Source organism: Pezoporus wallicus, unplaced genomic scaffold (genome assembly GCF_028554395.1).
Source record: "Pezoporus wallicus isolate ANWC-B61680 ecotype Strahan unplaced genomic scaffold, APGP_CSIRO_Pwel_v1 contig_7506, whole genome shotgun sequence".
NCBI classification, from domain to species: domain Eukaryota; kingdom Metazoa; phylum Chordata; class Aves; order Psittaciformes; family Psittacidae; genus Pezoporus; species Pezoporus wallicus.
Window position 1 is genome coordinate 2,794,530 of NW_026637546.1, and position 20,982 is coordinate 2,815,511.

The 20,982-nt window shown below is 41.5% G+C and overlaps 1 protein-coding gene across 2 annotated transcripts; it reads left to right on the forward strand.

Annotated features, from left to right (window-relative positions):
• The first annotated feature begins 477 nt into the window (after positions 1-477).
• Positions 478-20,437, forward strand: HEXB (hexosaminidase subunit beta). Of its 2 annotated transcripts, XM_057406130.1 has the most exons (13): positions 635-793; positions 6,610-6,675; positions 7,444-7,490; positions 7,688-7,798; positions 10,189-10,290; positions 11,886-12,015; positions 13,902-14,082; positions 15,182-15,268; positions 15,849-15,921; positions 16,555-16,729; positions 17,563-17,653; positions 17,867-17,971; positions 20,241-20,437. In XM_057406130.1, the coding sequence occupies exons 1-13, from the start codon at positions 781-783 to the stop codon at positions 20,299-20,301; spliced, it is 1,242 nt and encodes a 413-aa protein (XP_057262113.1). In that variant the 5' UTR covers positions 635-780; the 3' UTR covers positions 20,302-20,437. The 2 variants fall into 2 exon arrangements, 1 of the variants encoding a protein (XP_057262113.1); XR_008971790.1 differs by lacking the exons at positions 16,555-16,729; positions 20,241-20,437 and adding an exon at positions 894-1,051 and having other exon boundaries at positions 478-793.
• The last annotated feature ends 545 nt before the right edge of the window (positions 20,438-20,982 follow it).

Consider the following 20,982-nt stretch of genomic DNA (forward strand, 5'->3'; position numbering starts at 1 on the left):
CAAAAGCTTGATTTGCCTTCTGAACACTTCACAATAGCTTTCCAAAATTTGAATTGAGATATCAAAACACCTAGTTTGCTTGGTTAAAGTTGGAAATACTTCACTGCAACTCAGACTTCTGTTTATTCATGCTATAGCTTATAACACAGTCTGCAGCCTGTTTAAAAGTGATTTCTCCCGAGCCTGAATTTGTATCAGTACAAGAGATGTGTTGATTTCCCCTTCACGAGAGCGTAGCGACCTCTCCACACAGAAATGAAACCGCTCAGAATTTCGGGCCCAGCGCCGCTTTCTCGCTGCTCCCCGGGCGGTTTCACGCGAGGACCGAACTGTGTCCCTGAGCGACGAGACCCCCCGAGGGCCGGCCCCGCTCCGGCGGCAGGTACTTCGCCGGTGGCTCGCAAAGCCCGCCCCCTTCTGCCCCGTGCTGGCGGAGGAGGGGCCGAGCTTCCTTTCGAGTCTGTGGCCGCTGCTGGAGGAGCCGCCGCTGCTGTGGTGCTATGGGCAGAGCCATGGGTTTGGCCGGGCTGTTGATGGGGCTCTTCCTCGTGTCCGCAGTGCTGGTGAGTACCAGCCTTCGCCACGGCGCCCCGCGGGCCGAGCCCGGGCTAGAAGCGGCCGAGTGGGGGGACGCTTCGGGCGCTGGCCCCGAGGACTCGCTGTGGCCGCTTCCGCAGTGGGTCCGCACCTCGCGCCGTCAGCTGCAGCTGGCCCCAGACCGCTTCCAGCTGCTGCACGGCGCCGGCTCCTCGGCGGGGCCGGCCTGCGGTCTGCTGCAGGATGCCTTCCGCAGGTGAGTGGCGGCGGGATGCGGGGTGGGGGGCTGCAGGCGGCGGTCCGGCGGCGGGAGCTGTTACCTCGGGTTTCCCGCGGCGCCTGTGCTTCCCCGGCAGGTACTACGAGTACATGTTCGGACAGTCCCGCTGGCGGAAGCGGAGCCGCGGGCCGCTCGGCGGCCGAGCGGAGCCCGAGCTGTTGCAGCTGCAGGTGGTGATCGAGTCCCAGCGCTCCGGCTGTCACAGTTACCCGCACCTCGGCTCCAGCGAGGCCTGTGAGTACCCCGCACAGGAGGACACCGCGTGTCGATCTCCTTCCACTGCTCGCATCGTCAGCGCTTGTGCCCCAGTCGTGTCCGGTGTAGAAGCCAGCAGATGGGGTGTTTTTAAGGAACTGCAAACCACAGGCTCACGGTGGCGTTCAGGAGCGTTTAACAATAGTACCGACCGGAAGACAGGTCTTGCTCTTAATGCTGTGGGAGTCTCAGCCCGCAATGAATCATAAAGCTGGTTAGAAGGGTAGCCTGTGATTTCTGCAGTTTAACTAGGATTCAGTTCATTTACCTGCTGCTACCCTTCCTAGTAGCTGTCATTAAGAATCAGAGGTATTTTGCCATGCGCTGCCCAGTTATGTATGGTGAGATCTATTTGTAGTCAGGAGATCATCCCTTCTCTCAGTACAGGGTGTTGAAGGCCGGATTTACTTATTAATCTGCTGTCCTTAGAAATAACTATATTTGAAAGCTACTACAATGGCTCATGTACATGGTATTTCTGTTAAGTCAGGAAAACCAGAAAATACTTGTTGAACTTTATACTCGTCTTGTAGTGTTATAAATACACTTTCTATCAGCAGATATAAGAAAGGATTTAAAACAGGGCGGTTATATTGGATTTGTTCTGCTCTGCTTCTTTAGTTCTGTGGCTGAATTCCAGGCTGGAGAAGTACTGTAAAATCAAGTCCTAGTCGCCAAAGAAGTTTGACAGAAATAAGGATAAATTGAGTATTTCTTTTGGTCTGGGCAGGTTAGCTCAGAAATCAATGTATTCAACTCATCTAGTTCTGTCCTGGGTTAATCTTCTGTACTGTACAAGGTAGTTGTTTAGTATCCAGGATACAGATCTGTAGAAAAAAAATCCTTTTAATCTTAAGGTCATACATCTGTAGCAGGATTAATTCCACTAGACTTGTAATAGAATGTATTGATTTTAAATTTACTAAATCTTTTTTAGTCCATTTAACCAAGTTGTTGGGTTTTGTGTGCAAGTTTGTCGTGCATTTCAATGCAAATGAGGTAGATCAGCAAAACTGCTAACACTTTAGAATTTTTCTGCCACTGGTTATTATACTGGTTATATCTACTACTAATTGAATTTCAAACAGGTTTGTGAACTTTAAGCAAAACTGGTTCTTCTCATCTGTTAGAGAATCTGTCAGATCCTGTGGTTTTTAGGTTCCACTCTTCGGAACACTCAGTTTTTCCCTCTGCTGTAGAAAAGGAGTTTTCTGTTACAAATAACATAAGAGTTTTCCTCATGTAGTAAGATGAGCTCTCCAGACTTCAGCAAGGTTTTACTTTTCTGTTTGCTCAGAGGACATATGCTGAAATATGCAGTTATTAGTCATTTGCTGGATTGAGCAAGTTGAGAGTCTGTGGGTGAGAATTAAGGGGCAGGCTGGCAGGGGAGATACTGTTGTGGGTGTCTGTTACAGACCACCGGATCAGGGTGAGGAAGTTGACGAGGCCTTCTACAGGCAGCTGAGAGCGGCCTCACAGTCACAGGCCGTGGTCGTCGTGGGGGATTTTAACTTCCCTGATGTTTGCTGGAAGGACCACTCGGCAACCCAGCCACAGTCCAGGAGGTTCCTCCAGTGTATGGATGATAACTTCCTCCTGCAAATGGTGGATGAGCCGACCAGGAGAGGAGCACTACTGTATCTCATCCTCACTAACAAGGAGGGTCTGGTTGAAGCAGTAAGGGTTGAGGGCTGCCTTGGTTGCAGCGACCACGAGATGGTGGACTTCAGGATCTTGTGCGGTAAGACTAGTAGAATAGCAAGTAGAATTGCAACCCTGGACTTTAGCAGGGCAAACTTTGGCCTTTTCAAGCAATTGCTAGGGGAAATCCTATGGGCAAGGCTGTTTGAAGGTAAAGGGGCCCAAGATAGTTGGTTGACATTCAAGGATTGCTTTTTCCGAGCTCAAGATCGGAGCATCCCGACACGTAGGAAGTCAAGGAAGAGGGCCAGGAGACCTGCGTGACTAAATAGGGAATTGCTGGGTATGCTCAAGTGGAAGAGGAGAGTTTACAGGTCATGGAAGGAGGGGCTGGCCCCTTGGGAGGAATATAAGGCTGCTGCTAGAGGATGTAGGAAGGCAGCTAGGATGACTAAGGCCTCCTTAGAATTAAACCTGGCGAGAAGGGTCAAGGACAGCAAAAAGAGCTTTTTCAAATACATGGCAGACAAAACTAACACCAGAGGCAATGTAGGCCCACTGATGAACGGGATGGGTGCCCTGGTGACAGAAGATACAGAGACGCCAGAGTTACTGAATGCCTTCTTTGTCTCTGTCTACTCTGCTGCAGGCAGTCCTGAAGAGCCCTGTACCCCTTCGACCTTAGATGAAGTCAGGTCGACGGAGCGGTTTGCCTTAGTCGATGAGGAATGGGTTAGAGACCAGTTGAGCAATCTGGACATCCATAAATCCATGGGTCCAGATGGGATGCACCCGCGGGTGCTGAGGGAACTGGCGGAAGTCATTGCTAGACCACTCTCCATCATCTTTACCAAGTCTTGGGAAACGGGAGAGGTGCCTGAGGACTGGAGGAAAGCAAATGTCACTCCAAAAAGGGCAAGAAGGAGGACCCGGGTAACTATAGACCAGTCAGCCTCACCTCCATCCCTGGGAAAGTGATGGAACGCCTTATCCTTGGTGCCATCTTAAGGCATATCAAGGACAAGAGGGTTATGAGGGGCAGTCAACATGGCTTCACCAGGGGGAAATCATGTTTGACCAATCTCTTAGCCTTTTATGAGGAAATAACACGGTGGATGGATGATGGCAGAGCGGTGGATGTGGTCTAGCTTGACTTCAGCAAAGCATTTGACACAGTCTCCCACAGCATCCTCACAGCTAAATTGAGGAAGTGTGGCCTGGATGATCAGGTAGTGAGGTGGACTGCGAACTGGCTGAAGGAGAGAAGCCAGAGAGTTGTAGTCTATGGGGCTGAGTCTAGTTGGAGGCCTGTAACTAGTGGAGTGCCTCAAGGGTCAGTACTGGGTCCAGTATTATTTAATATATTCATCAACGATTTAGATGAGGGAATTGAGTGTACTATCGGCAAGTTTGCTGATGACACTAAGCTGGGAGGAGTGGCTGACACGCCAGAAGGCTGTGCTGCCATCCAGCGAGACCTGGACAGGCTGGAGAGTTGGGCAGGGAATAACTTGATGAAATATAACAAGGGGAAGTGTAGAGTCCTGCATCTGGGCAGGAACAACCCCAGGTTCCAGTATAGGTTGGGAAATGACCTGTTAGAGAGCAGTGTAGGGGAGAGGGACCTGGGGGTCCTAGTGGACGACAGGATGACCGTGAGCCAACACTGTGCCCTTGTGGCCAAGAAGGCCAATGGCATCCTGGGGTGTATTAGAAGGGGGGTGGTTAGTAGGTCGAGAGAGGTCCTCCTTTCCCTCTACTCTGCCCTGGTGAGACCGCATCTGGAATATTGTGTCCAGTTCTGGGCCCCTCAGTTCAAGAAGGACAGGGAGCTGCTGGAGAGAGTCCAGCGCAGGGCAACGAAGATGATTAAGGGAGTGGAGCATCTCCCTTATGGGGAAAGACTGAGGGAGCTGGGTCTCTATAGTTTGGAGAAGAGGAGACTGAGGGGTGACCTTGTAAGTGTCTATAAATATATAAAGGGGGAGTGTCATGAGGATGGAGCCAGGCTCTACTCAGTGGCAGACAATGATAGGACAAGGGGTAATGGGTACAAACTGGAACACAAGAGGTTCCACTTAAACTTGAGAAGAAACTTCTTCTCAGTGAGGGTGACAGAACACTGGAACAGGCTGCCCAGGGAGGTTGTGGAGTCTCCTTCCCTGGAGACATTCAAAACCCGCCTGGACACATTCCTGTGTAACATTATCTAGGTGTTCCTGCTCCTGCAGGGGGATTGGACTAGATGATCTTTTGAGGTCCCTTCCAATCTCTAGCATACTGTGATACTGTGTGTGTGACTCCTTTTCTTAATAGAGATGGCATGGATGAGCCAGTGACTGTATCCTATAGCAAGAATATTGAATATGTAACCAAAGTACAAGTTATCTGCCCTTCTCCCTGCTGTCTTCTTGCCTGTTTATGTAAAAAGTTTCAAGTAGTCATTAAAAAACTTGTTCCGCACTCATTTAAGGTATATGTTAGAGGTACAGAAAAAAAGTCTGCTGTCTCAGAAATAAATCCTGATTGAACTACAAATTAGCACAGAAAGACCTGTGGAGATTCCAGTAGTCTTCTAAGTTCTCTTTTCTTTCTCACCCAGAAATTCCAGTATAAGCAATCTGTGCTTAGGTTAAAATGGAAACTTGAGGTACTTTCTTCATGTCCCTGAATGGCTTTTGTCTGGTAACTGAGATAAATGTTTTAACTGTATAACTTATCTAGCTGTTCTTTCATTCTGAGGCAGACCAAATAAATCACTGAATAGCAATTTAATCCTTATTTTTTTTTCTCTGCCACTTTGAGTGTGCAACTCTGGTCTGTTTATTATTGCTTTGATGTTTAAATAATAATCTAAACCTATAGATTTGTAGATAGAATTTATTTTTTTATATATATGTATGTAATTTAAAAAGAATGGATTTAGAAGTTATTTCTTTCTTCACTAAAATTCTAAAATTTACTGAATCACTTTAAATGGAAAACCAAAACATTTTGGGTTTGGATTTTGGTGTTGTTTTGTTGTTTTTTTTTTTCATACAGTCCTTTGTACTGTACTTCAGTACTCGAACTTAAAGGAGGACTGTTACGGACACCTTCAGATAGCATTCTTCTTTTAACATACCTTACTTGATCTTGCTGCCCTGTATATATGCTCGTTAGATTGTAGGGTCTGTTTTGGGCTTTGTTTGGGTTTTTTTCCTCTTTGTAATTAGACCATTATACAAAGCACCTAACAATATTACATGACAAGCTATATCTCTAAAAAATTATGTAAGCAGAATCCATATAAAAGGAAGGTAAAGGAAGTAAACTTTGCATTAGGTCTGGCTTAGTTACCCAACCCTTATCACCTACGTCTTAAATGCAAAACTATTACCTGCTGTGCTTCCATTGAATAACAGAATATTTTGGGTTGGAAGGGACTTTAAGAGATCATCTGGCTCCAATCCCCCTGCTACGGGCAAGATCACCTTCGCCTAGACCAGGTTGCTCAAAGCTCCACCCCAACTTCTTGAGGTTTGCACTGCCCCACCTCTTGAGCCTGTTGAGGTCTCTCTGGATGGCATCCCTTCCCTCCAGTGTGGCAGTCTCACCACTGACAGTTAGGTTAAACTTGGCTGGAATTCTGGCCTGTGTGCCATTGACATTGCCATTATTAAGCACCATATTTGTTTTATCATTTTACTGATTAACTCTTGACTCTCTTGACTAGTAGCTTGCATTATTTCAGGAGCACATAAAAACAGCTGCACAGTATCACCGTTAAAAACAGCATTGATTAGAATTTAAAAAGTAAATGGAGATGTGGCACTTGAAGGATTTCTAATGCCTGTTAGCATCATCCTGTCAGTCTGTGCTTTCGTGAGGAATAACTTCTTTCTTTTCTTTAGATCATTTAACTGTAACTGAGCCTGTGGCTACACTGAAAGCAGATGAGGTATGGGGTGCTTTAAGAGGTAAGCTGATACTTTTCCTATAGAGCTATTTGTTTTGGGTTTATACAAACTCCATGGTGGACAAGACCCAGCTGACCACTGAGCCTTGCCCTCATTCAGTCCTTCATGGGAAGTATGCTTGGGCAGAGAGGCTGGAAGGGTGCACATACATGTGTTGGTCACACCTTCAGTCTGGGTGCTTGGCATCTCAGATCCAGTGGCACACTATCAGGCACTTGCTGTGCCTGAAATCAGTCAGACCAATTAAATCATGGGTGCTAAAAAGCTCTCTGATCTACAGTGTGAAAAAATTATTCTTGACATCACCTGACGATTGAACATGGTGGACACGTCACCAAGAAAACCATAACTCTGAAGTTTCAGTCTTCTGTGCTTACTGGAATGTTAGTCCAAATTAGCAGATTTTTTGTGCTCAATTAGAAACTTCACCAGTTGCAGAGATGACAGGAATAGATGCTGACAACACCAGAGATTCCTGCCTTACACTCAGTAACTTCCATACTGTTCAAGTGTTGATTTGGAACATCTGAGCTATAATGCTAATATTCAGTATTTGTGTATAAGGTAGAGTTTGAATGGTTCTCCCTTCAGAATTTAACTGTGGTGCTTGAGCAATTAAGGAAACTGCTGAAGAGAAACAATCTCAGCTACATTCTTTCTAGCTGCTTGAATGCCTGTAAATATTTATGGTCCTGTTTTTAACTAAAACTTGAAGGACAAGTACTGTGTTATACTCCAGATCTGTTTCTTGGTTTTCTTATTTCCCAGGTTTGGAAACGTTCAGTCAGTTGGTTCATGAAGATGACTATGGAAGTGTAAGTATAGCTATTAAACCACAGTCCTGATAAGACAACCACATTCCTTATTAGGTGCTTTTCTAGAAACAGCATAGCTACTAGGTTCATTAAATATTTTTTTCAGAAAATTAACTTTGGAAAGCTGTTAACAGGCTGAAAATTAAGTATGATGAAAATAAAATGGGAGTTCTAATTTTTAAATCTTGTTCTCGTAGTTTCTTGTCAATGAATCTGAAATCGACGATTTCCCAAGATTTGCTCATAGAGGAATCTTACTAGACTCTTCAAGACATTATTTACCAGTGAAATCTATTCTCACAAACCTGGTAAGTGGGTGATTTTATATCATTAATAATAAATGCTTTTTGTTGTGTTTTGCCCATTGAAAGCAGCTGGAGCTGGTGTGAAAGCAGAACCTGTCTCCTCTGGCTGACTTCTAAAAGGACAGCTTGAACTTTGCTAAGTGAAGGTCAGAACATACACTGGAGAGCAGTTGGGTGTGCAGACTCAGGATTAGTAAATCTGTAAAGGAGGCTGGGATTTGTGGTACCTTGGACTTTCTTTATTTTCTGTTGCCTAAACCAGCTCAGATATTTCCTGGGAGCATGTTTTGAGACATCTGACTTATCACCAAGCAATACATGGGAGACCTTGCAAGCCCGAGCTTCAGTGCCAGTGGCTGCAGGAAAATTCCAATCTTTTCAATAACCAGGTTTTGGTAGTCCTTTCTTAGACTGCTAAGATCAAGCCAGTAGTTCAGTAGTACAGAGCGAGGGGGAAAGTTGGAAATGTTCACTGAAAGCTACTGCTTTCTTTCACTGCGTCCCTTCAAAAAGAAAAAAAAACCACAACCAAGCAACAGACAGACAAACAAAAACCCAAATAAAAAGAGCTTAAGTAAGCACACTGAGAACTGCATGGTCCCGCTTTGATGCGAAGGTGATAAATTTGTGTAATCATAGCTTTGGGGCTTTTTGTTTTTTATTCCCCTTTTCTGCTGTTGAAACCCTTGTTGCAGGGCTTATTTGGTGGGTTGAAATGAAGAAACCTTTGAGTGTTGGAATATGCAATTTCTTGTCTTGTCTTTTCCAAGATGAAATAGTGTCAGAAATTTCCCTTTCGTGTTGCAGAACTCTACAGGGCAGGCTTAAGATGGGCAGAAAGAGAGTGCAAGTAAAACCAGTCTTCATTTCTGAGGTCCTTGAACTATGCTCAGAACTTGGCCCTCCATGGGTGTTTACCACTTGTATTTTCCTTTAAGATCAGCTCCTGTTCAGCAGGTAGTGTTTTGCCTAGTGTTCCATTTGCAGGGGAGGGTGCTTCAAAGCGTCAAGTAGTTACTTGTGTCAATATTTGTGGTCTTTTCTAAAAGACAGTGCCCAAAGAATAACATTACTTTTGAGACTACCAACCACTGCTGTGTTTCTGTAACTGTTGTTACTGTTTTGTTTCCTTAAATTATGTCTGTGACACTTAATACTTTTCCAGAGTTACACTTCATGTCATTTTGCTGATTTCAGAACAAGTGTGTGTTCTGAACCTGTACCTGCCTGAATCCAGACCATCCTAATAAAAAGTAGAAGTAATCCCTTCACTACATGTAGTAATTAGATGCTTAAGGCAGCAGTTCAAGTATATTTCTTGTTTGTGTTCAGCTGTTGTACTGTATTTCCAGGAAGGGCATTGTCCTTGAGGAAGGTGTGGCTGAGGTGAAGGTTAGGAGATACAATTTTCTATGTGGAAAGATGGTATCTGATAGAAATGCATGAAGACATCTGGTAATTAAAACTTATGCTGTCTCATAAAACAGACAAGATAATTTTGGGGGAATGGACAAAATAGAAGTCTTTGTTTGGATTTGATGGGGGTTCTTGTAGAGATTTGTCACTTCTTTAAACACAGTTTGGTGAAAAAAAAAGAATGAGTAGGGGTGAAAAGTAATTGTTTTGTGGCAAGGGATTGGAAGCAACTGTGTTGCAATTACTCAGTCATGAGCAATGTAGAGAACTTACTTTGTCTGCATGCAGCACACAATACTTGCGATAACTAATAAACCTGCATGAATCAGGGTATGTGTAACTGTCCATCTGGAGTCATAATTCTAAAATAAGTGTGTTAACATTTATCTTCAAGGTCAAAAAAGGGTAGTACTGACAGTGTCTGACTGAAAATACAAGGGGAATGCTATCTTCTGCAGGGAAAATGCATGTTTTATTTTGCATGCATTTGAAATGGATTCTGCAGAAGCCAGTAACGGGTAGGGATGTACCAAATAGTAGGAAACTCTCTCATGCTGTTTAGTTTTCAAGTTTCAAAGTTTTTAGGTAGAAAAGTTTAAGTTTTTCTGTAAGTTGAAATGGTGCAAAGAGAATTACCCAGATATGTTCTGAAGTGGAAAAAATTAATAAGCATTTGTAGCAGATCCCCTTCTACCAGCCAGTGTAGCATGATTGTTGACAGGAGTGGTGCAAATAGACGGCAGAGGAATGGAGCCATAGTACTATAAACAGGCTCATGTATTTTGGTGTATGCTTCTAGGATTTGTGAAACATGGTATGCTTTTTCTTTGGGTTTTGTTTTGGTTTTGTTTGTTTGTTGGGGTTTTTTGTTGTTGCTTTAAGCATGCAGGATATACTGGGACAAGACCACCATTTTCATATAGGTTTTCTGTGAGAGTGAGGTGTTTAACTAGACTGTGTTGTATTATTTGTTACAGGATGCCATGGCTTTTAACAAGTTCAATGTTCTCCACTGGCATATAGTAGATGATCAGTCGTTCCCTTACCAGAGCATTTATTTCCCTGAGTTAAGTGACAAGGTGAGCAAACATCATTGGAGCAGGGTGGGAGGGCAGAAATCAGGCACGTTTCATCAAAATAAAATGCAGAGCCTACCAGAATACATGCGCTTTGGCTGATAATGAAGCAGTACCAGAGGATCAGTAACCAGCAAATCCAAGTTTAAGATCCTACCCGGGAGTCTGTTGGACTGTGTTCAACTCTCCCTTGGTGGGTGCATGGTAAATGACCTTCCTAACTCTTCTTGTGCAAATCTGCTGGTGACAGTGATCCTTGGTGTTTGCAGGTCTTCAAGCAGTAGTGGTGTGCAAGTAAGTTGCTGTGGTGAACACTGCTTGGATTTCTGTTCTTTTATTTAACTGGTAGACTTCCTGCCACTCAAACAAATGTAAGAGATTTTCCTGTCAGCTCTAGGTTTAGAACCACTGCAGTATTAGTACTTTTGCCCTGTCTGAGATCTAGTTAACTTTACAAAACATGTCTACAAAAAGTCCAAAAGTGAGAGATTGTTTTCTAAAACATTTACAGTGCGATGTATCTCCGTATTTCCAGATTCACAGCAGATTTTGTTAATTACTGAAAGCTATCATGAGGTTCTTGTTCAGTCATGGTACAATAGTAGCCAGATCAAGCATGAATAATTAAGTATACTGAGTCTAAGCACAAGATTTGTGATTCTGTTTTAAAACTCTTGCAGGAGTCTGACCCTCATGAAAATTATGTAGGTAATGCTTGAGCAGATGCCATGAATAATTTTATAATTTGAAATTGTAAATGTTGCATGGTACAGGCACATTATTTTTCCTAGTACAGGGCTGTGGAGTTCTGTCCTTTTCCCCACTGACAGCTGGAGAGGGAGGTGGCCTTTGTCTTAATAGTCTCTTGAAAGGCTTCTTGTTTACCGTTATCTTTTTTGAGTAACTCAGCTGTAGAAACTGTTTCCAGATAAATGGAAGCTTAAGATGCTATTAATCATGAGGAGTCACGATGTAGTTTGGCTCTTTGGCAAGCATCTGTTTCACCAAACTGTAGCAGAGTGGCTCATTTGTCACATTTGTTGGCTGCATGGGAATGGAATAATGCTCAAATTCAGAGTCACAAAACAAACGTGCCCTGATGCTAAATTGGTCACTGTATCAAACCTGACAAGCAGAGGTGTTGGAAGAAGACACTATTCTTTCCGACTCGGCGGAATTTTTCCATTAGTCTTGCATGTCATGTAGCAAGGGCCCCACATTTCAGAATTGATGATGCGGAGGTAGAAGGGAAAACTAATTTGCCTCCGTACAGAAGAACTGAAAAATGTGTCTTTCAAAAAGTCTGATGGAATAGAAACTAGCTTTTCTGTTTTCTTCAGTAACTGTGAGCAAAGGAGGACAGGATGGCCTCCTCAGGAGATTTGGTTTAGTGTGGGAAAAGGGGTTAACTTTAATGCTTGTGTTTTGTTTTTCTCACTAGTAAACTGGAAAGTTCCCTCAAGTGCAGTTGCACGTGTGATAAACCAGAAAAGGACAACTTGTAAAACTGCTCTGTTGTCTAAATTATAACACTTCAATCCCAATTTTATGAACTGCTGGTATAACATTCTGTAAACTGCCTCTAAATGTGTTTACAGGGAGCATACTCCTATAATCACATCTATACTCCTTCTGATGTCCGTCTCGTGATTGAGTATGCCCGGTTAAGAGGCATTAGAGTTATCCCAGAATTTGATACCCCAGGACACACGCAATCTTGGGGAAAAGGTATGTCCAAAAAAGTATTAATGGTTAAGAGATTGTGGTAAGTGGGGTGTTGCAAGCAAATAAAATGTTGAAAACCAGCCTTTTAAGTGCTTCGAAGGCCCTGGATAAGAGGCAAGCAAGGGCCAGACTCAGTGATGGTCATGATATTTATGTGTTAGAAGAGCTAAGGTGAGTGGAGAAAGCTGACACTTCTTGTGCTGGATGTGTGTGTGATGCACAGATAATATCCTGTCTGCCTTAGACTTCCTGTTGTTGTTCTTCCCCATCCAGTACTCTAGAGTAATAAGGCAGTGGCTAGAAATACTGAGTTGCTGTCTCTAGTATAAAGATTTCTGCTTTGGAAAGGTTCTTTCGAAGTGGTTGATGTTTCTAGTACTAGTTGTTTCTATTATCATATATTCTGTATGATCATATTATCATATATTAATCATATATATGATGTATAGCATATATAAGATCTATATTATCATATATTCTATCATATATTCTATGATGTTTCTAGTACTGATGTTACTGTTACTAGTAACCTGGTAATCTGCCAGTGTAAAACACACAGCAAAGTTGGATGCCTCTTCACTCTGTCTTCTGGGTTTCAGAGTAATACTTCTTTTGATAGAGAACTGAATCCTGAAAGTGGTGGTGTTTAAGTGTACTCAAGGACCAAGCACTTTTTGGCCTTAATTCAAAGCACACTGACTGTGATTTCACTGCAGTTAATCTAAGATGGTTTTGACCAAACTGGAAATAATGAAGATTTTTCTAGCACTTGATAGCTTTAGCTTTAACCATGGGGTAAATCTTGTGCTCATCCAGTGGGGATGTGGCTACAATGTTGGAAGATGCCTCAGGCTCTTTCTCACGAATTTAAAATGAGAAAGAAAGGTACAAGGCAAAAACTAAATTTGCTGAACATTCTTTCTAAGACTTCATCTCATGTGGTCTTTGCTATTATAGAGCACTAAGAAAAGTCAGCAGCTTGCCTGGTGATACATGAGATTCTACATTCATATTGAGAGTAAGGTTCAGCTCCCTTGCCTAAAATCAATTGTTCCTGATAGCTTCTTGTAGAATAGCTTTTTTAACATGTTGCACAGGAGCCAGGCTTGGTTTTGCCTATGAACCTGGGTAACTATGCTTTGCCTACGTTTAAATTCAAGTTATTCCTGAGAAGTCTCAAGGCATGTGAGGATGGTAGTTAAAGCAATCTACCACTAGGGCTCTGTTTGGGGAAAACGTGCTCAGAGTAGGAAACAAGCAGCCAGGAAAGTGCTGCTGCTGGAACCACAGTTTACCAAATAAATTGGACTTCGGAATCTCCAACCTACATATAATAAACTTTTTCCTATTTTGTTATCCTGGCTCATGTTGCTTCACATATCTTGACTCAAGAGTCAGTGCTTAGTTTTGATCTCTGTCTAACCTTCCTTTCTTGTGTAAATTCCTGGCAGACCAGGGTAGCACATCTGTCTCAAGCCATATAGCTCCCACCTACTTAGGTGTTAACAAAGCAGAGTAATAAAAAGAGGAGAGGCCTCTGGAGCACACTCATTTTATTTGGCTTCCTTCTAATTGGCTTCCTTCCTAGATACATTAAAGGTTTTTTATTCAAGTAGTCATCCAGAAGCTTTGTTTAATGACATGCTCCATAAGTTAATGTGTGTTAAATCACAGATCTGAAAGTCAGAGTCTTGATTTCAAGTTAAAGGGTTCTTCAACTTTTGTCAGGTTATTTCATCCGACCTCTACTGATTATACTTAGAATAGGTGAGCACTTAAGTCATGAATAGTAACCTTTTAAATATAGGTAGCTGCCTCTTCCTGCTAGCAAAGTTTGTATACAAAGTACTGAATGGAACTGAATATCCTCTATTAATTGTTTCTATTAGGTCAAAAAGATCTTCTCACTCCTTGTTACAATGAAGAACAGCCAACTGGGTCCTTTGGACCTGTAAATCCGATTTTGAATACAACTTATGACTTCATGACTAAATTCTTCAAAGAGATCAGCAGTGTATTTCCAGATGCATACATTCATTTGGGAGGAGATGAAGTGAACTTCAGTTGTTGGTACGGTGACAATTCAAAGAGTAAATATATATAATGCCTCTTAGACCTGCCTAAATGGACCAATTGTGGAACTCAGTTGTGTGAAACAGTTTTCACTGCTTTACCCAAAGATCCCCACTCCTAGTTCTGTAAGTATTTACAGGCAGAGTGCTTGTGATCCTCAACAAGCAAGGATGCTGTGCAGAATTTTGCTTTGGCTAGTAGCTTCACAAAGGTTCAGGTACTCCAAAGGATTTCTTTATGAAAATTAACTTGGCAGGAAAGAGAACTAGCATCATAGAAAAGTACTATATAAGATAACTAACATTTAAATGCTTTGTTTTAGAGGAAAAGCAGTTCTTTCCATTGAGTTCTGCCTTCCAGAAAATCTGCTAACATTAAGTATTACAGGACTGACTCTTGTGTGCTTGTATAAGTAGTATGGCATATAGTAATAGGGTTCTTCAATTGGTTGTAGATTTTTACTACTGTGGTCGTAGTTTGAATATTGTAGAGTCTCTCTGCTAGAGTAACTAATAATACAGAATTTGGAGCAGATCTAATTAGATGAGTATTCAAATTGATCTTGTTAATATTTGTATATTCTCTTGAAACATCAAACCTGAACACTAAGGAATTGCTTTAATTTTTAAAAAGAAAATTTCTGACAAATGCTTTATCAGAAAAGTGTTGATTTGCTTTTGGGGGCATTTTCCCAAATGCTTTATGTAACCCCCTCAGATCCCCTGGTACTATCTATAGCTGCTCAGTTCCTAGATCTGCTGGCAATCTTCACGAAAAGTCACAGAGAAACCAGGAACCCCAGAGCTCTTAGGAGTTTGAAGCAGCCTGCCAGAGGCTGCTTCAGCACATGCACTCCAGCAGTTCCACCAGAGAAGGAGGACTGTTGGATGTATTTCAGATGAAGATGAAACTGTTTCAAAAAAAAACCCTAAATCATGTCAACCTGCTGCTCTATTGTGCAATCCAGGCAATGGTGTGCCTAAGGCATCAGCTAGTGTGCTGTAGGTAGGTGGAAAGGGCTGGGAAATCTGGTTTAAAACAAAACAAAATTATTCTGTCTGCTTTTAATTAATTAGTTTTGTTGTTGTTATTTAAGGAAATCTAACCCTGATGTGAAAGAGTTCATGAAGAAGCAAGGATTTGGCATTGACTATGCTAAACTGGAATCTTACTATATTCAGAAGTATGTTGTTTTTTTAATTTTTGCTCAGCTTTTCACAGCCACTGTTTGAGGGTGGTGTTGAGGTGCAGATACTGAAGCTGACATAGGTTAGCCTATATTGTTTTCAAAAATTGCTATGCCACTTTCTTGTATTTTAATACACTGAGTGTAAATTTAACAGCTTTAAAATGTGGGACACAACAAGGATAGGTAAGCTAGTTCTATGCACACTCTGGATGTATTGGATGTCTCAGACTGTATCTGCTGTAATGTTGGTACATTGGGGAGGAAAAGTCCTAAGTTTTTTGCAGCCATTTAATTCTCTTGGTCTTAAATAACATGTGTTTAGACATGTGTATGAGTTGCTGGTAGTTCTGAACATCAGTTTGTGTTACTGTACAGACTATCCTTATGCATGGGGCCACATGCTTTTTGAGGCAGAGCACAGAAAGCCAAAACCAGAAAAAATATCTTTTTTCTTGGTCCCCTGTACAGTGCTGGAAAAGGCCTGATGTACTTTAGGGTAGGCTATATTGCTACTTTGTGTGCCCGTACCGGTTTCATTGAAGTTCACAAACGTGATCTTATTTCTAAATTCTAGGATTTTGGACATTGTTTCCTCCTGTAACAAAGGATACATAGTCTGGCAAGAAGTGTTTGATAACAAAGCACAGGTAAGATGGGAAGATAAGATACTCTTGCATAACAGCAATATATTGTCAGAGGCTTCTGAAGCAGACTATTAAGTAGTTATGGTTGTGTCTGTTAGAGTTAAAGCAAGTCTACTGACTGTAGCAAGTGTCCCCAGGTGTGAGGCCTACCTTAAAATTATTTATTGAACATGTAAAATAGGCAGAACAGGAACACCAGCTTTAAAGGTAGACAGAGGTAGCACAATATGCTTTAGAGCATCAAACTAAAAGGTAGGGAAGTTTCTATAAGCTGCTTTTTTTTTTCTTTTCCTCCTCATGTAATTCTGCATCTGCACTAGTAACATCAGGTGCTCAGCTTTTCAGAGCTGATCATATAACTGGTCCATGTAGGAACCCTCTTAGGGCATTAACTGTTTATAGTATAACCTAGGCCTCACTCTAGTGTGAACTCTATTTAAAACCAGCAAAGAGCTAATCAGCTTTAGACTGGGGGAGGGGGCAGAAATGACAAAAGGAACTTCCAAAATATGCCTCTCCAAAACAAAATACAGAGTTTTGAAATCCATCATCCTTTTCCCTGATAACAGCAATTAGGATTGTCTTTAATGTTTTGGGGTTTTGTTGTTTGTTTTTGTTTTTTTTTTCACCTTTTAGCTAAAACCAGACACTGTAGTTCAAGTGTGGATGGAAAACAACTATGCTCATGAACTGAGCAGTGTTACTGGAGCTGGGTTCACTGCTATCCTGGCAGCTCCCTGGTACTTAGACTACATTAGTTATGGGCAAGACTGGAAGAAATACTACAGCGTCGAACCACTTAACTTCCCTGGTTTGTTACTTTTTTTTATATACAAGTTCTATGAATGAAAGTCTTTGGTAAGGTGTAAATGGAAAGAGTAAGGCTAATTAGAGTGGTTGTGCAGTCACTATGATCTGATACACTGCCATCAGAGGACCTTAAAGTCAGCTAGAACTCTGGAAAATTCTCAAATAAAAATGAAAACTGCAACTCTCCATTTCCACTCAACACAGGAGTGTTACCTTCCTCAAGAATCTGGCACTGGTGCTTGTATGAGGCAGGAAGCTGGTCTAGTTGGCCAGATGCATCGTGCATTAGGGGCAGAGTTGTGCAAAATGGCTGGTAGACAGACAGTGAATTCCTGAGTTAGCAAGCTCCTGGAGTCTCGGGCTGTTCTAGAAAAAGATGTGTTCTCTCCCTCTGGCTAAAGCTGATACAAACATCTTAACGCTTTTCCTGGGGGTTTCATTTTGTGCAAGGTAGGCTTTCAAAGCGGATTAGGAAGAACACCTGACTTCTTAGCTTTTTCAAGGAATGTGCTGTGTGTGATAGAATGAACAGTTTAAATCAAGACTGAAATCTCTGAAGAATGTCAGAAAGCTGAGGAATGTCTTCAGAGGATAAAGGGTAAAATCCTTTCCAACAAACAATGTAAACTGATTCTCTGGACAAATGGCCCAGTAGTTCTTGCATTCAGTAACAAGACTACCGGAACATCAAGTTAGTGCTCAGGATAGATATTTTATATGATAAAACAAGTAAGTGAACGTTAATCCTCTCTCAGTATTGGAAAATGAAATTGTTGATATATGCCTATTTTTTTTTGGCAAATAGAAATGATAACTTTCTGCTTTTGAATTCAGGATCTGAAAAACAGAAAAAGCTTTTAATAGGTGGAGAAGCCTGCCTATGGGGGGAATTCGTGGATGCAACTAACCTCACACCAAGATTATGGTATGAACTGCTTTATCATTAGATTTTATAAAGACAGCTACAGGAAATGTTAACTAATCCAGCAGGACTGTATGTTAGTGATAACAGTGCTCTGTGCTGAACCTGAGCAGGTATGAATATTGATGCTTCTGTATATACAAGACCTGGTATTAAGAACTTTAACCCATTCTTGGTTGCAGACCACACCTACTCTGAACCTTAGTATCTTTACAGGCCTCGAGCAAGTGCTGTAGGAGAAAGACTCTGGAGCAGCAGTAATATAACTGACTTAGAAGATGCCTATAAAAGACTGACTAATCATCGATGCCGCATGCTCCGGTAAGATTACTAGCTATAGTAAAGCTTGGTTCTCACACCTTATAGGTAAAATGGAGTTCAAGTACAAGCCTAAACTACTGGCTTGGAAAGGAAGGGAGGAGAGCTAGCAGTCTAATCTGGCTAGGTAAATGTCATCCCATAGGCGGTTTTGTATCCACAGAAGAGGAAGAACAGATGCAAAACAGTCTAGAGCTCCTGTTTTAACATAACTAACATTTTCAGAACCTTTTCTTCAGTGAAATTCTAGAATCCGTCTCTGTCTCCTTCAAGGAAAAACACCACCATAATCGGGATTAGGGTTTTGTTGTTTTGTTGTGGTTTTTTTTTCAGACAAAAATTATATTAAAGGGTATGTGGGAGGAGTACACAAGACAGGAGAGCTATTCTTTCATGTACTGCTATATATAAGGGACTGAAAAGGGTGGAGAAGGAGCCCCTGATAAAATTCTTTTTTTTTTCAAAAAGTCGGTTCACAATATACTCTTCTCTGTAGTTCTTTCCCAAAAGTACCTAGACAGGTTACTGGTTAATAATTGCTAGTGCTGTCTTCGTATGCATGCAGTTGTAGAAAGAAGTGATTTCTAAGTCTTAAGTCCAAATCTGACTCTGCTTACCAGGATGGTGCATGTCTTGATGGGGCTTAGAGAAAACACTGATCCAGCTGAACAGTGAAGTATATGGTGGCTGTACCTCTAGGATTAGGATTTTAAAGTGAAATAAACCATACTGTCCCTGGACCTGGTTAACTACTGCTGCATCTCCATCTTCTTGACTGGTATTGCTGTATAGGAAGCTTATACAGGTGACTGTAGCTGTCCTGGTAGTGCTAGCATGAGAGATGCAGAATGGGGAGGCAGACTGAGGACTACTCCTTGTACTTGTTGCATACTTTTGCCTTAAACTACTTCCTGGTGCTAAAACTGCTTTGCTGGCAGTGAACAATTCCTGTTATAAACAGACTATGTTAATAAAAGGACATGTCCTCCTGAAAAGGATTCATTCTATATTGGCTTTGAACCAGAAAAACACTAGAGAAACCATTTGCTTTCCCCAATGAAATGAGCATTCCTTGGAGCCACAATTCTGTTGCCTTTCATATATATGGGGCTTCCTTAGCACTGTGTGAACTCAAAAGCTTATTTAATCAGGCTGTTGTAGCCTTAGAGCATGAGCAAAGGACTGTGTCTCTACTGACATTTTCATACACAGCATGTAAAGACTGTGGCAACTGCAGCAGTCCAAAGAATCTTTCAAAAAGAGAAAGATACAACTCTGTCTTGCTCTGCAGCTGCAGACCAGGGACTGAGAGAATGGGTAGGTGGAACTTTTGTAACAGCTAGATCATGGTCACAGGAAGAACAGTAGCTCTGCCTATCCAAGTCTGAAGCCACTGCTGTTGAAACAATACCAGCTACTGTTTTCACAGTATTCTGATCTAAACTCAGCTTCCTGTAGGAGACAACAACCCAAATTGCAGAGAAATGATGATGGGAGAAGGGAAACAAAAAGGCAGACTTACATGCTGGAGGCCTAGGCAACAACCTTGTCTTTTACTGAGTTTTGCCTTGGGCAAGCAACCGTTAGGCTGAGCTATTTCATTATTCAGTTTCTTCCATTGCAACTCTTAAGTGCAATTTAAACACCAGCATATATTATCCTACACTGTAGCAGTTGGGGTCTAGCTCATTAGAATTTCAACTACAGTTACTGTAACTGTGAAACCTGTTCTTTCACTATACTATCTTACTGCACCATCACAAGCTACAGGGTTTTTTGTTTACTTTTTAAGGCTACATAAGAACAGAATAATTTATGATAATGTAGCTGGAAAAAATGATGTTCACCAAAACTGCCTCCCTCTGAAAATGAATGCAAATTATGTAATTAGAGCCACATATGAAGGAAACATTATAGGTAGGGTCTGCAGAAATTTCAAATGTCACTGAATTCATATTTCACATTCTTATGACTTCTCAGTGAAATCAATACACTTTGCAGAACACGGACACAACTAGCTGCTGAATTTAAGCTTTTCAACCTGTTTTCTAATGTCCTGGTACATCTGATTGAAACAGAACTGTACATAAGTGAAGTACAATAAACAGTAGAATAGGGCCCTTTTTCATGCTCTAAATAGGCCATCTGTTATTTCTTGGAAGTAGTTTTGTTTATACAAAGATTAAAATAGAGTGCCAGTATCTCTCTTCCTTCCTACACAATCAGCCAGTTGTTTGAATATAATAATACATATTCTACTTTATTTTAACAGCCGTGGGATATCAGCTGAACCTGTGTTTGTTGGATATTGTGCCCATGAAGCAAGGGGATAGTAACTGCTGCAAAGACTTCTTGTTAGAGCCTGAAGTGCCTCTGGGGTATGAATATATATATATATGTACATGCAGTTTGGTATTTGAACCAAGACTTAAGATTTTCACTTTTAGAATAAAGCTACATGACATTCTTGTTGGAGTTAAAATTATGGTTTTTAGCTTTCATTAGAAATGGGGATTCTTCACTGTGAAATACTGAAACCATGGAGTTACCAGTTTCTTTACATTCTAAACCTGAGGGAAAATAAAGCTATGACACTATTATGTTATTTAAATAAAAAGCAAACTGTCTTTTTATTTCAAAGTATCTTATCATTTGCCACTTTTCTATGTAACAAGATAATTGTAAATCAGAACTTTTTACACATAGCAATTCAGAGCCATTACAGCTTAAATCACTTATTTCTAAAGGTCAACAAAAAAAAATTGAAGGCAGAAGGTAGGGATCACTGTCCTAGGAGAACTCTGCCTTTCTTGTATTTTTTTGCACAGGTGTTACTGAATTTGCAGAAACACCCTTTCCATTTACTTGCTAAAGCAAACTTGGGTAGAAGTTACACCCAGTCCTGAACTCTGGTTCAAATTTGTTTCTAACAATATAGGAAGCAGCACTTACAGTTGTACAGTTTAAAATGCTTTTTAATGGTATTTTTTTCAACTGAAGACAAGTCAAGATAC